The following is a 16,162-nucleotide window of genomic DNA, read 5'->3' as shown; positions in this document are numbered from 1 at the left end:
GTAGCTGTCACTATGTGCTAACAACATCATACTGCATTCACTAAAAATCACACCACCACTACCCCACTAACTTCAGGCACCAATTTCATTATATAAATCCTACTTGTTCATTGTTATTTGTAGACAGAGCATTAACACTGTTTGTGTGACTCGTCTGTGTGTATGTGTGTTTCCTCTACTGGGTCTTGCACCCCCAACGACAGACAGATGATTCTCTCAAGTCTCACTCGGGCTGTGTGGTCTCTTCGTCAAATGATAAAGATACTGATTCACAAGCCAAGTCATGCATGCCACACCAATGGTGGGGTCTTTCAAAAGCAATTCAGGATCATTGTAGGACAACTTTGATCAACATAATCAACATTTTTAGAGGGACGTGCAAACTTATCAGGCCTCGCCGTACAACAATAATAATGTAGTAACTGATTAACGAGGCATACGTCAGCAGGACTGTTCTTCTCCTTTGTGGTTTTCTATTTTATACTTAGACTGACTGACTGACTCATTCACTAATTAAATCCACTCCAACCTGAGGTTATAAAACGTATTACCCTGCTACAAGAAATTAATAGAGTTAGGTCACTGTCTCGTGAGCTACTGTGCAAAGCTGGGTTTGTTCCAAGTATTAACTGAATGATTGCTATACACTAGAATTATGGAATCCGGAGGTCTACCAAAACAACAGCGATACAGAGACAGATAAAGACAACATGGTAACCACAGCCATCACCTTCATCCTCCTCTTCTTTATCACTCTGCTGTTCACCATCGGAACCACTGCTTTCAAGGTAATAATGAGTTTATATCTTAAAGTTATGCAAAGACACCTGAGTAAGCAGTTTCATGTATTCTAACAACACAGATGGGTTGGTAGAACTCCTCTTACATGAGAAGTGACAAATAGGATTATAATGATCATCATGACGCATCACATCATAACTACCACAGTGAATATCTTTATGCATTACGACCACATCTTGTTGCTGTTACTTTATTTACCACTCTGACCAACAACTAAAATGATCATCTTTTCACATATTATTCTTTTACTTTATACGACTATTTTTAAAGTGCATGCAGAAAAAGCTCAACTATTAGCGATGCATGCATGTTCAGGTGGTGGACACAAAAGCAGCAACAACTGTGCAAGTGAATGCTTTGAAATATCATAAACTTAAAATAAAAATCACCTTCATGAAGCAAGAGTTTTAAAGAATTTACTAAAGAGATGTTGATTCAACTCTGTGATAACCTGTGGTTCATTTAGTTTTATTAATTTATTTATTATTATTAAATATTTATATTTATTTACTTATTTTACTTAATATGTATTATTCTCTAGTTACTTAAAATTCCAGGGCTTGATACTGAACTGAATTACATTTTGCAGGTGTTGCTGTTATTGTGTGTTAAATATTATCCCAAAATCTTCTCATAGGTTACTAGAGCTAAATTAACTTAATAAATAAGTGTGGCAAACTACAACAGAAGCCAACTGTAACAGTTTGCTTGTCAAATGCTGAAACATTTATTTTACAATAACATTAATGCACATTTTTTGTTTTTTTTTCTGTCTTTTCAGATTAAATAAAACAAGATGAACTTTCTGTAAAAAAAAAAAAAAAAAAGTTTTTTCCCCACACATTTGTTCTTATAAACTCATAGTCTTGCATGTAAGTAAGCACAGTTGTCCTTTTTCATTTTAATTACAAAAGCTTTGTCTTTTTGAAAATAAATTTTTAAATGAAGATAACCACTGAAGTTGCTCCTCCAACTTTTTTCTCCTCCAGTAGTGCTGTAGTTTCATCTATAAAGGTTTAACACATACATCTCACAACAATACTAATTCTTTTTTTCTAGTTCTTTAAAAAGTATTTTAAAGTATTTTCTGATGTAACATGTTGTTGTGTTGGTCATCTCCCCAGCACCTGGAATCAGCAGCCTATGTTCGACTCAATCATGTAAATTTTAGGTTTTACAGTTGGTGAGCTCTCCAGTCTATTATTAATAGACTTGAGAACTAAAACCTTTAGCAAAATCATGCAAAAGCAATCTATGTGAACACACATGTAAACTGATATGAGATATTTAAATGCGCTCTCTGTTTCTCTTACTGGCACAACCACACCACCTGGTGTCTGTGATGCACCGTTGCTCTCTGCATTCTTTCACTTCTGTATTTTGGTACTTTTTCGGGACCTGGGTGTTACTCAATGCTTCCGCTTGCTGCTTGCCCTGATCACTCTGCCCTGTCATGCTGCAATATCTGTGCAACAACTGACCTCCAGCCCTGTCTCCACCTGACTTTAAGACACCAGACACTGTAAAAGTACAACTCTGCCATCTAGCCTTAATACAAAGATATGACACTTAGAATTGAGCCAGCACAGTTGGTTACTTGATCAAAATCTCAAGGTACGTATAACTACAAACGATGCAATCAGCTCTTATTTTACAAATGTCTACATCCAATGTTTACAATGAGTCAAGTAATGGAATGATCTCTTCTCTTTCTCAGAGGAGCGGGTTGTGCCTCCAAACATCACATTACACCCTGTCTGGGACAATGTCCCTGTCGGGGCCTCATCAGTCAGACTTGTCTGCACCCTAAGTGGCTACTTTCCAGACGAACTGAGTGTGGAGTGGAAGCGGGACAACCAACGTCTACAACCTGCCAAAAGCCTGACGAAGCTGCAGAGTGTGGACGGAACGGGGAAAACCTTCAGTCTAACCAGTGAGATTGAGCCAAAAACAACAGAGTGGGAACGAGGCTCAAATTTTACATGCAAGTCAACTCACAAAGATCAGGAATATAAAAAAACAATAAGCATTTGTCAAAGTAAGTATTTACAGCTGTCTCACAGCACAGTATAAATTTTTCTAAAGCATCATCAATGTTTTAAGATAAACTGAATGGAGAAATACATTGACAAGTTTTAACAAGATGAGTGTGTTTGGACAAACACTTTTATCCTGTAGTCCATGAAAGCGCCCCTCCCTCCATCCATGTGGAGATTCCCAGCTTCAAGACAGTAATGATGGCAACAGGATCCAACGTGGAAGCAACATGTTTGGTCCGCTCTAATTTTGACGCCCAGTTGACCTGGCGGATAAATGGGGAAGATGCAACACATGTCCAAGTGACGCAGGACAAAAACTCAACATATATATTCAGTACTGTGACGGTTTCTTCAACTGAGTGGAAAAAAATAAAGTTAATAACATGTAAAGCTGAACATCAGTGCTTCTCACCCACTGAGAAGACTGTGAATGTTGCAGGTAAGATGACTACACAACATGAAAATCAGACATTTTGTCACAGCAAATCACCCAGAAGAATAAATTCTGCATTCCTTCTGTCTGTATCATCCAGGGCCTGCAGTTACAACTCCTGTGGTCACGATCAGGAGATCTCTTAATGAATTGCTGAAGGGGAACAGTGCTGTGCTGGAGTGTGACATCACAGGACTCTCATCACGTGGCCTGTACATCACTTTTCAAGCTGGCACCTCTGACATCTCTGAAAAACTGTATGTTGATCTTCCTGAAGCCCCAGGCCCGCATTCAATCAGTAGAAGCCTCCCTGTCCCGCCAGAGCACTTCAAGAAAGACAAAAGTTTCACCTGCAAAGTGTACCAAGGCTTCTCTGTGGATTTTACATCAAACTCCATTGGAAATATTTTTGGTGAGAGTGTTACTCTTCATTCCCTTCATGACTGTTCATTTCCCATTTCACAGTCAAATAATCTCTAAAGAGACTATTTCACTGATAGACTGATTCCTTCCTAATTTAGCGGACCCGTCAATCAAACTTCTTCTGGCCCCCAGTGAAGAGTCAGGATCACAGACACTCGTATGCTCTGGACGGGCTTCAACCCTCACATTCAATGGTCTTCTGAGTCTCAGCAAAGAGCTCCATCAACTAATGACATCAGCATGGGTGCAGATGGGCGTGTGACAGTGACCAGTCAACTTCAAATCACTCACACAGAGTGGAGCACAGGGAAGGTCTTCACTTGTCAAGTATCAGACAAGTCCCTGGGCAAAAACATCAGAAAGAACATCAGCCTCTGCTCAGGTACAACTAAGTGAAGAGTCACAACCCCAGCTGTCTACTGACAACATTCTGACTGACCTGGAAATTGTTTTTGACAGACTTTGAAGTCAGTGTAGTCTGAATATGATCAAGCATCTTTTACATATACATAGTTCTCTCAGTATTCTGGTACTGCTTCATGATTCTTTTTCCTTGCTCCCTGTCAGCTTATTCAAGAGCGCCTCCCTCCGTCCATGTGGAGATTCCCAGCTTCAAGACAGTAATGATGGCAGGAGGATCCAACGTGGAAGCAACATGTTTGGTCCGCTCTGATTTTGACGCCAAGTTGACCTGGCGGATAAATGGGAGAGATGCACCACGTGAACAAGTGACGCAGGACAAAAACTCAACTTATATATTCAGTACTGTGACGGTTTCTTCAACTGAGTGGAAAAAAATAAAGTTAATAACATGTAAAGCTGAACATCAGTGCTTCTCACCCACTGAGAAGACCGTGAATGTTGCAGGTAAGATGACTACACAACATGAAAATCAGACACCTTGTCACAGCAAATCACCCAGAAGAATAAATTCTGCATTCCTTCTGTCTGTATCATCCAGGGCCTGCAGTTACAACTCCTGTGGTCACGATCAGGAGATCTCTTAATGAATTGCTGAAGGGGAACAGTGCTGTGCTGGAGTGTGACGTCACAGGACTCTCATCACGTGACCTGTACATCACTTTTCAAGCTGGCACCTCTGTCATCTCTGAAAAACTGTATGTTGATCTTCCTGAAGCCCCAGGCCCGCATTCAATCAGTAGAAGCTTCCCTGTCCCGCCAGAGCACTTGAAGAAAGACAAAAGTTTCACCTGCAAAGTGTACCAAGGCTTCTCTGTGGATTTTACATCAAACTCCATTGGAAATATTTTTGGTGAGAGTGTTACTCTTCATTCCCTTCATGACTGTTCATTTCCCATTTCACAGTCAAATAATCTCTAAAGAGACTATTTCACTGATAGACTGATTCCTTCCTAATTTAGCGGACTCGTCAATCAAACTTCTTCTGGCCCCCAGTGAAGAGTCAGGATCACAGACACTCGTATGCTCTGGACGGGGCTTCAACCCTCACATGCAATGGTCTTCTGAGTCTCAGCAAAGAGCTCCATCAACTAATGACATCAGCATGGGTGCAGATGGGCGTGTGACAGTGACCAGTCAACTTCAAATCACTCACACAGAGTGGAGCACAGGGAAGGTCTTCACTTGTCAAGTATCAGACAAGTCCCTGGGCAAAAACATCAGAAAGAACATCAGCCTCTGCTCAGGTAAAATAAAAGCATAATCCATAATCATAATTTTGCTTTAAGTGTAGAATAAATAATCTACATTGACACTGTTTCTGAGTCATCCATTCAGCTTTTAAGACATTTTTTCTCATCATCATTACTTGACAGGTGTTGCATTTTCTCCATCTTTAATGTCACAATGTTTTTCAGTAACTCCAGCATCATCTCAGGTGGTTGGCGTATATGTTCAGGGACCGCCACCACAGGAGCATCAGTACAAGGGACAGGTGACTGTCACGTGTCTGCTGGTTGGCCCTTCTCTTAATGATTTCTCCGTCACCTGGAAAGTAGATGGGAAGAAATATTCCCAAAATGTCCATAGGGAGCCACCAGTGAGTCACAGCAATGAGACGGAGACAATGCAGAGCACCCTCAGTGTGTCAGCGGAGGATTGGCATGCACATAAACGAGTGTCTTGTGAGGCAAAGCACCGATGTTCCAACAAAGGCTACGAGGACCACATCAGCAAAAGCAGAGGTAGTGCTGTGCATAAAAACCAATACCTTATAGCTGCTTCTGCATATGTAGAGTGTTTAACTTAGATTAAGAAGGCAAGTTTGCATCAGAAACTCTCCATAAAAAAATAGTATTCCCTTTGACGTTTGTGACGACTGTGAGTGACAAAATTATGAGACTGAAATGGCAACAACTGCAGCTGTATTTACTTTTGTCTTCTTTTTGTGTTTCTCAAGAGCTGCATCCACCAGCAGTGAAGATAATAGAACCGGCTGCCTCTGACCTGTCTACGTCTGACTTCCTCACACTCATTTGCCTCGTGTCTGGATTTTTCCCATCTAACATCATAGTGTACTGGGAGGAGAATGACCAGAGACTCCCTTCAACTGTCTACACCAACAGTCCTGCATGGAAATACACAGGGAGCAGCACTTATTCAATGAGCAGCAGACTAAATACATCAAAAACTGAGGACAAGGAGTCTACGTATTCTTGTGTTGTCAGACATGAGTCATCTTTTGAGAGCACTATAAAGGACGTGTATGGTGAGCTGAAATTAGCATTTAGTGAAAACTGCATTTCACTGGATTTGTTCATTACATCAAAGAGATAAATCAAGCCAAACCTAAGAATCAGATCGGATATATTTAGCAGATCATATCAGCTAAAATAAAGCCGATCAAACTTTGATCCTTTCCTTACTGTACACTGTGTTTTCTCCACCTCAGCCTGCCCTCTATGTTGCTCAGGAGCAGTTGTGTAGAGAAGCATATCGCTTTAGGGAATTTTTATGAAAGCATTTAAGTACAAAAGTTCTTTGACTTTTCTTGCTCTGTGACCTTCCCCAAACACAAATTCATTAAATTCTTTTTCTGACTATTTTCCTCAGCCTCAGTGACCCATAGCAAACCTTCAGTTACCTTGCTCCAGGGCTCTGGTGAACTTGTGTGCCTGGTGTTTGGCTTCAGCCCTGAGTCCATTAATATCACCTGGTTTCTTGATGACACTGGGGAACTGCTGGAATACAACACTAGTGAACCACACAGAGGCCCAGACGGGAAGTTCAGCATCCAAAGCCACCTTCGTCTGTCCAAAGCCAGCAGGTTCCTTGGGGCAGTCTTCACCTGCAGGGTGACACATGCAAACACCATTTTAAACACCACCCTATCCCTGGATGTATCTAACCCAGGTGCTAGTTTGTCCATTGATCCACATCTTACTTACACATTAAATATTGAACATACAAGGTTATTAGGAATTTCTCTTTGTACGTCCAGTGTGACAAAGTCAATGTAATGGTTAACTAACAAATCTCATTTTGATTGTCTCACAGAAATCTTAGAGGACTGTAATTTCTTAGATGACATCAGGCATATTGATGTCAACCACAGCAAAGGTGTGGACAGCTGGTATACGGCTTTCGCCTTCCTCCTTTTCTTCCTCATATCCCTCATCTATGGTGTCCTTGCTACCATGATTAAGGTAAGAGACAACAATTGGTATTTTAAAGTAATCTTCCAGTACTGTAGTTCACTTGTATGGTTGTAATATCCCTGTTATAATACTGCCTTTATTTTGGAAGGCTGATATGTTTCAATAGTTTGGATTTAGCCTTTTTACATATATATTTTATACACAAAAAGCTGTCACCAATTCCTGAGACATTCCTTGTTTTTTCCTTGTAGACTAAATGATGATGATCTCACAGGACAGATCTCATTCTATGATCCAAATATGTGACCTGAGGATTTCTGATGGCATATGGTTTTACTAGTTTTAAAGTTTGATCAAAGCTATTATTTATTTATTTTATTTTTTTTTTTTTAATGGAACTGGTTTGACCTGCATTCATTTCTTTTTTGCATGTACGTTATATATTTGGTGTGGCTTGTATGTGGTGCATTAATAATAAATAATGAAGCTTTGAATTCTAACTTTAAGATTCAAATGCTAATGTAATGAGCAAATATTATATCACTGGACTTGTTGCATTTACAAAAAAATAAATAAAATAAAGAGTGAAATATTTCAAGGACAGTTTGTCATAATCTCTGATTTACTCTTCAGGGAAATGCTTCGTACTCAATATACCATGTCACAATACCAGCACCCCTGCATTACTCAGATTGTCCACTAGAGTGAGACAAAGCTCCACGTGCAGCTGTGGTAACTTGCCACCTCTAAGTCAAACACTAGTTGTGTAGTAATTTCAGGATGGTGACAGGTCTGAACTGGACACACTAAGTGGTATGATACAGAGATGTATTCACTTGAAAACACACACAGAGACTGTTTTTACATCTCATCTCCTCTCCATACATACACACACACACAGAGTCACTGTAAATGTGTGCACACTCTGAGTTGGAGCTGCGTGTTTGTGTCTGCATTTGTGTACCTTGTGGGTTTAAAGGAATTCACATCTGGGAGGGATGACACTAAGCACATTCAGGCGGACTATTGGCTACCTCTGAAGTGATCTGGCACTGTGTGTGCCCTGATTGGCTGGGGACCCGTTGGCAGCCAGCCCAAATCTGTGACGCTGTTGCTGGGATGGAGTCACAGCATGCTGCTGCCAGTCTAAGTCTAAGGTCTAAGGCACCGGCTACAGGGAAGCAGAGCGCCATGCCCAGCAGGCTGCCTGAGAGCGTCTCCCTGTCTAACATCCCCATACCCTCCCATCCTCTTATGCCAAGCCTCCCTCTGGGTCCTTGCTTGACCCCTTCTGTGTGTCCATATAAATCAGGGACAAGTAACACCCAAACATCCTCACACATATAGGACAACTTTTCTCTCTCTACAACTGCAGTTGAGGCACCACTGAGCAAGGTACTCAACCGCAAACTGCCCAGTGGCCGACACTCGACGGCTGTGGTTTTACTGAGAAGCCTGCAGTGCTGAACATGTTAAACTCAATGTGAAAAAGTGTTGGGCTGAAAAAAAGCAGGTAAGCCACAACCAGCATTACCTAGGAAAAACAGATGTATCTAATAGAAAGATTGATCTCATTTAATCTTAAAGTTCTCAAGAGAGAAGCAGACTGTCGAACACACAGACCTTTCTGTGACATGTCCTTTTAAACCACAAGGAAACAAAGGAAAATATAAGACGGGAAAAAGATATGCAAGAACAAGTTTATCATCAATAAACAAATGATGGCATTCTAATGATCATTACAGTATTATCACTGTTATTACTGTCACGATCGACATCATCTTCATGCCATCTTAAAAGTTCACATGCACACACTCTGCCTGTTGTTGCAGATAGAGATGAAACAGTTACGGCTTCACAATAAACCGTGACAAAATTCCTGATGGTTCGTATCATCATTTCAAATTTAAATCATTAATAAAGCCGTGTTTGATTACTGCACTTTAAAAAACTTACCGTAAATATTGTCCAGCATCAACCAAAGTTAGCAGCAGTCTCCCTGACACAGGCACAGCATCAATGTGGGGAGGCCTGCAGCACGCCAACACAGTGATGCTCCTGGTCCCTTGTCCTCATCTACAGTGACACAGAAGCAAGCATTTTAAAGGCAGACTATTGCTAATGTTAATGCACATATGATATGGCTTTCATATGTCTGTATCAGGTATTGGTTATGTTACTTTTTAATGTCCATGCAAACAATGATAGCAGTGTGTGTCACTACTTTTTGGACATTTTAAACACATTTTAACAATGTTATGTGATAATTTTGGTCACTATAATCATGATAAAAGAAATTCGTACTGTTTCATCTTTAGTTGTAGACATGGTCTACAGTTGGCACCATTGAGTAAGCGGAGGGGAATTAATTGTCTTCTGAAAAAATGTAAGCCTGATGTAGAGGGATTTGCACAGAGGCCTCCTAAAATGCATTTTCAATTAAATTACCAAATTATAGGAGAAAAAAAAGCACACCAAAGCATAAACCTCATCACTCCACCTCAAGCTAAAGCATTCTGATCTCAGTACTCTCTTCCTTCATCTCTTTCTTTATGCCATGCCGCAAAAACATCATAGTGAGCAGGTACACCCATCAAGAGGCCAAACCCAGAGTCTAACCAACCACATTATGCTCCTACATAAATACAATACCCAGGTACTCAAGTGCACTGATGCTATGCTCATGCTGAATAACATGCCATCAAATTAATGCTAGCATGTCTAAAGGCCCCAGCGCCAACCAAATATGCAGAAGAAAAAAGGCAGTTAAAAAAGGCCGTGTTGCAAAACCAGGCATTGCCTTAGCACCTGACCTCAAAGACAAAACAAAGAAGATCTCTGGGGCAAAGTTTAATAACTGTACAGAGTAGTACGACCAACATGACCCCAATAAAAAAAATGAAGAGCTATAGTTAAATGTACAGCACAGTATGAACATAACTTGTTCATGCATTAAACGTGTAGGGCAATACATTACACTTAGTGCTATTCCACCACACATGCAGGCTGGTTCAGTCAGTAAACCTACACAAAAACATAAATTGAAAAAGTATTTCTTTGTATGATGTTTTGGGGTCATTGTTGTCTACCTACTAACAACCAGAGAGTGGTTTACTTGAGGGCTTGACCAGATATCAATTTACATAACCTGAATATTCAAGCGCAGGTGCATCTCAAAAATTATTGAAAACACCATTGTGACAAAATAACAGTAACATTTCAAAGTCTAAAGCAAGGCATGTGTGTTTTAGTTATAAACACTTCCAGCAGGTGGCGACATTCTACTCACCACATTGACTTGTAGGCTGCAGTAGCCTTTACTACGCACGACATTGTGACATATCACACAGACAGACACAGGTGTAAATAATCAAATTAATGATGGCTGAACAGCATGTGGCTGCTTCAGTTTAAGGGTCATGGTGTTATGTGTGCAGACCCCTGTAAACTGTGCCTACCTGCAACACTTGAGTAAAACAGAGCTACCATTAATCTCATTAGAAACACCTGTTAGCATCATGAATAAAGCTAGTAACGTTCAAGGGTCAAGCAATTGCACAGCCACACAGATATCCTGTCTATTTTTGTAAGCTGGGACCATTTCCATCAGAGGAAACAAAGCTTTTACTTACTTTAATTTCACAGATAACAACAATAAATTGTGAAGACAATAAAGCCTCCACAAAATAGCATTTTAGGTCTTGTGTGTGATTTATCCTGGCTTCATATGAGCAGAGGAAATCTCCGCTCGTCGCTAGGTTCATTTATACAATGTAAAATGCCATAGGCTCGTGCTAATAACGTTAGCATGTTATATTTGTTTGGAAAACATGTTTAGTATAAGACAGTTGTTTTGTCAGTAAACCTTGTGAGTTGTTATGGAGCCGAATTTCGTAACGTTACCTTTGTTAAATGTTGCTGTTGTCCCTGACTTCAGTTGAGGAGAGGAAATGTCAGTTAGACGCTAGGCTAATTTATACACTGTAAAATGTCGTAGGCTTGTGCTAAAAACATTAGCATGTTATATTTGTGGGGAAAATGTGTCCAGATAAAGGCAAGTGTTTGTCTGTGAATGCTGTGAGTTACAGTGAAGCTTATTTGTGTACTCGTGTTTGAAATGGTCTCTATTAAACCATGTTTAATGTGTGTTTCAGGTGTGTTTTGAAACATCTAAACTTTACAGCATTTCACAGAAAAGCTGCTGCGGCGGCGACTAGTGGTTTGGAGGTGTAACTGCAGAATGACACAGACAACACAGCACAATTGCAGTATAAACGCTCCTGTTGTGAGCATTTGTACTTGTATGGTGGTGGCCACATGCGTACGCTACATCTGAGCTTAGAGTTGTAGCTCACCAAGCAATAGAGGACATTTAAACTTAAAAACATTTCAACTTCAGCTCCTCTGACAAAACATAAGATGGAACAACAACTGCAGTGTTAATTAAAAATCAAAACTCACCATTTCCTATTGGTGTGAGCAGAAGATATTGACATAAGGATGGGACAGTTGACCCCCAAATCACTAAAATCATTTTAAAAAAAGACATTTTAATTCTGTTGGCCATGATGTCTGCACACTCAAATTTCAGGGGATTGATATGATCATCATCCAGCCCCTTAGAGGAGGTGGGACTAGAGACAAACTCTTACTGCAAAGAGAAGCTGAATGGATACATATCTTACAAACAGTGTCCTAGAGGTTTAAATGAAGAACTTCTTTTGAGTTGTTTCCTTTGACTGGTCTCTGTAAAATTGTCTTTCATGTAAGGATGAGATTTCCTGTTGTCTTTTTTGACCATTAGACTATGTTATGATATATTGGCCCTTTTTATTTTTGATACATTAATATTCGGTGTCTTTATACATTTTACAGAGGTTCTACTAATCCTTGAAGCTCCTGTATTCCCCTTTTGAATGTAAATGTCTCTCTCTTTTTCAGAGACTTTTTTTTTCACCTTAATTTATCAGATTACTACCCCCTCCACTATTAAGACTACTCAGTATTATACAATTGATTAGTAGAGCCCTGTAATCATTTTTAAACTTTTTCTCACTCTGTATTTTTAGTATTGATATTGGTGTAGATTCTTTGTAGTAGGTTCAGACTATTTTTCTGGGGTTCTTTTAGTCCCTAGTAGAGTTATATCCAGTGACTTAAAAGCCTCTTTTCAGTCTTTTTTCTGGCACCTTAATTCTCCCCTTCTTATTGTCTGACATTTTTCTCATTCAACTAGTCTGAAGCTTAAAAATTTTGATGTTCTTATATGTTTCAATGTATTTGAATATTTCTGTTTGCATGTATTGATTCTTGTGCATCAGTCTTGGCAACTGTCTTGTGTCAGCCTGTCATTGGCTGCAACTGCTACACATATGGTTTCTATTGCCTCTCATTACACCTTGCACTGTGATTGGTGCTAGAACTTTACCTATGTATATATAGTATTCAGTGTCTTTGCCTCAGTTTGATACACTGAAGAAGGCTTAGGCCAGATGCGTCTGTCATTTTGTTTGGCCGTGTGTTGCCCTATTAAAACATAGATTTTGACTCTAGTCTTTTATGAGTGCTGTTGCCTACTAGTTTCTTTAGAATCTCTCTGCAACTTGCACCCATCACGATTGGAAATATTGAAGTTGTGCGTCCTCCTTCCTTCAGCTTGACCCCAAAATCAAAAATACATATTTGTCCTCTTATGCGTAATGCTGTTTATCAGTCTAGATTGTTTTGGTGTGAGTTGCTGAGTGTTGGAGCTGTTGGCTTCACAGATGTCTGCCTTCTCTCCAATATAATGGAACTAGATGACACTTGGTTTGTCGTGCTCAAAGTGCCAAAAAACAAAACAACAACAAAAAAAGAAAAAACTATCTATTTGAAAAACTCAACAGCAACATCTCTTCCCAGAAATCATGACTCAGTTACTTAAGATAATCCACAGACCTTGTTATGAGCAGTTTCATGTAGGAACTTTTTTTTTTCTAACAAACTACACCCGGCAACCATATCACTGCACAGAAGGAAGTGTGCATCTACTGAACTAGCTCCATAGATTTTTAATAATAACTAGATACCAGACACCAAGATGGTGTCTATACATTCAAAAGGGGTTGCTCGCCTGGTGCATATGCCAAAAAGTTTTTCAGTTCAGTACCACCAGTGGCCACTGCAAATTGCTGCATGGCTGAGTGTCTGTCCTGTGGGCCTGGCTGGCTCACATTATGCCAAAGATGCTCTATAACAGAAGTCATTTTTTCAATTTCAGGGTGAACTATCCCTTTAAGTACAAATTTTAAGTATAATTTACTTGAGTATTTTCTTTTCATGCCACTTAGTACTTGAAGTAATAATAATCAGCAGATAAATTCATCTATAATGCGAAAAATCATTAGTTGCATTCCTGTACAATAAATAAACAAATGAATAACAATTAGCACCACCTCAAACTCTCGCTTTACATTAATGCATGAATTAAAAAAAAAAAAAAATCTTTAATGCCTTTAAAATATACTTAGAAAAATATCTTTCCAAATTGTAATGTAAATGTTGTTATGTCACACCAGGACATGCAGAGTGTTATACAGGCCTGCAGCAGTGAGCAACTGTTACTAATTTTGACCACAATTAAATGCTCTCAGATGCAGCAAAGAAAATATCCTACAAACTCCATTTATTGAGAAATGTAGCTTATATAATACTACAACAACAGCATGATTGTAAATGGTTGTTAGAGTATTTCTGGGAAAGCCATGGTCATTTCTGAGTGGGTGTATCAAGCAAATGTGTGATTGGACTTGTGAAAAAAAAAACAGAGTTGTGATATCATTTTGTTGTGAATTTACACCAATTTCCCACATCAGCTTTTCTTAAAGAAATATAACACAGAAAAAAAAATCACAACCAGAAAATAGCACTGCTTTGGATATTTTGCAGTTTCATTTTGTGTAAATCCATTGTTCAATCAACTGTTGGTTTAAAATAAAAGGTGGCATTAATTAATATAACAAAGGGCATTCCAAAGCCTCCAGGTTTTAACTCAGATCGCACTCAAGTAGCTGTTGAAGATCAAAAATGGCATCATATCATACAGCCAATTTTGATTGTCATTAGTATATTCTGTCCAATGCAAGAGAGTAAAGAAAAGGATTCTTACGCCAAACTGTCTTTACTCATATATCACCACAAATAGTAATACCAGTACAGATGTCTTAGTGGAAGACTTTATCAGAAGAAAGTAGTTTAGTCTTTAATGTAAATGTTTGTAAATGTAACATTTTCTTATGTTTGTCATCCCACAGTTATCTAGAGAGAAGGGAAATTGTAATCATGGGCAGACATAAATAAAATATTTGCTAACACTGAATGTGTATTCTTGTATTTACTGTCACATGTGCATTGTTATTCTTCTGATAACTAAACCTGTGGGGTTGGTGGTGGCACGTAACACTTCTGCTCAACATATCTCCAAAATCACTACAGAGCTTAGAGGGAATTTGTGTAACACAGTAAAACACTTTACACAGATGATACTGGCAGCCAGACATTCAAAAGGCCACCTCATATTTAGAAGCTACTGACTGTAAAATATAACTGGAGTCCTCATTTTCTGAATTACATCTACAGGGTAAATAAAAAACACAATATCAAACCATAATGTTTTCTCTTATTAAACCTGTATCAGACACAGATGAGCTGAACAGTACCTGCAAAATCTGAACATTGAATGGATGATGTCATCAGTTGACAATGCAATTACTCACTTTTATTACATTAAAATTATCATAATTTGAATAGTGGGCTTACAACTGTGGGTCAGAAAAAGTTCCCATACCCTAAATGAAATCATTGTGGATTCTGTAATTTGTATTCGTATGGGTCTTTAGTTATTTGTTGATAACATAATCAATGTATGTGTTCAAATCATGAATTAAAGGTCCAGTGTGTAGGATTGAGGGGGATATATTGGCAGAAATTGAACAGAATATAATAAGTATGTTTTCCTTAGTGTGTAATCACCTATAAAATAAGAATTGTTGTGTTCTCCTGAGCTTAGAATAAGCCATTTATATCTACATAGGGAGTGGCTACCAGTAGGGCCATTCGCATATTTGTGTTAGCCAACACAGTAAGAGGCCCAACTGCAATTAGTGGTGCCGGAGTTTATAAAGTGATATTGCTTTATGCAGTGTTTAGTTCAAAGTTTATCAAGGATAAACCCCTTGAGATGCATCATCTCGTTTTCAAGGGGGTCCGATACAACAACGAAAAACAGATGAAATTACAAAACGATCAAGAAACATTTCACAAATAAGCTCCCAAAACAGGCCAGTTACAACAAAGACAGGACAATACAAGGATAACACCCAACAATGCAGGTAACACACAACAAGTAAAACAAGTCACAATAGAATAGCCTAAGAAAAGAGAAAGAGAGAAAAAAAGCAAAGTAAGTGGAATGCCATTACATTTCCATTGTTTCTAGCCATTTAAATCACCTGGTCCATTTGTTTTGGAGAGGACAAGACCTCTTGGCCCCCGAAAAATAAACCTCCTGAACAATGAGCACTGAAGGAATTCTAGCTGGGATAAGTTTTAGCTGGTTGCAATCTGCAAGTCACCGGTGGACACGACATAACCCCCTAAATCTTACACAATTCACCTTTAAATTGAGCTATATCAGTTATAACAAATAACGGGAAACTCATAGTCCACAATGCTAGGGATCGGCACACCCAGGGCCCCGCCCCTGCCTGCTGGGAACCCCAGTGTCCCCATACTGGGCGAGGTGCCCAACGTCAGAATAGTCTGTTCCATCAAGGTCTTCTTGAATCACTGGGACCCTGGGACCACTTTGCCTTGGGAGACCCTACCAGGGACTACTAGCCCTGGACAGC

The 16,162-nt window shown here is 39.3% G+C and overlaps 1 protein-coding gene across 1 annotated transcript in view; it reads left to right on the top strand.

Moving 5' to 3' along the window:
* Positions 1-7,858, top strand: part of ighd (immunoglobulin heavy constant delta) — a 185,184-nt gene extending 177,326 nt beyond the window's left edge. Inside the window, 13 exon segments of the mRNA XM_049560106.1 lie at positions 2,519-2,839; positions 2,980-3,279; positions 3,374-3,685; positions 3,795-3,863; positions 3,866-4,078; positions 4,264-4,563; positions 4,658-4,969; positions 5,079-5,363; positions 5,535-5,861; positions 6,077-6,385; positions 6,730-7,029; positions 7,174-7,322; positions 7,526-7,858. Of these exon segments, the coding sequence (XP_049416063.1) occupies positions 2,519-2,839; positions 2,980-3,279; positions 3,374-3,685; positions 3,795-3,863; positions 3,866-4,078; positions 4,264-4,563; positions 4,658-4,969; positions 5,079-5,363; positions 5,535-5,861; positions 6,077-6,385; positions 6,730-7,029; positions 7,174-7,322; positions 7,526-7,534 (3,206 nt within the window). The 3' untranslated portion in view covers positions 7,535-7,858.
* Positions 7,859-16,162: the final 8,304 nt, after the last annotated feature.

This window comes from Epinephelus fuscoguttatus, linkage group LG19, assembly GCF_011397635.1.
Source record: "Epinephelus fuscoguttatus linkage group LG19, E.fuscoguttatus.final_Chr_v1".
In the NCBI taxonomy this organism is placed as follows: Eukaryota; Metazoa; Chordata; class Actinopteri; order Perciformes; family Serranidae; genus Epinephelus; species Epinephelus fuscoguttatus.
This window is presented reverse-complemented; position numbering and strand designations above follow the sequence as displayed.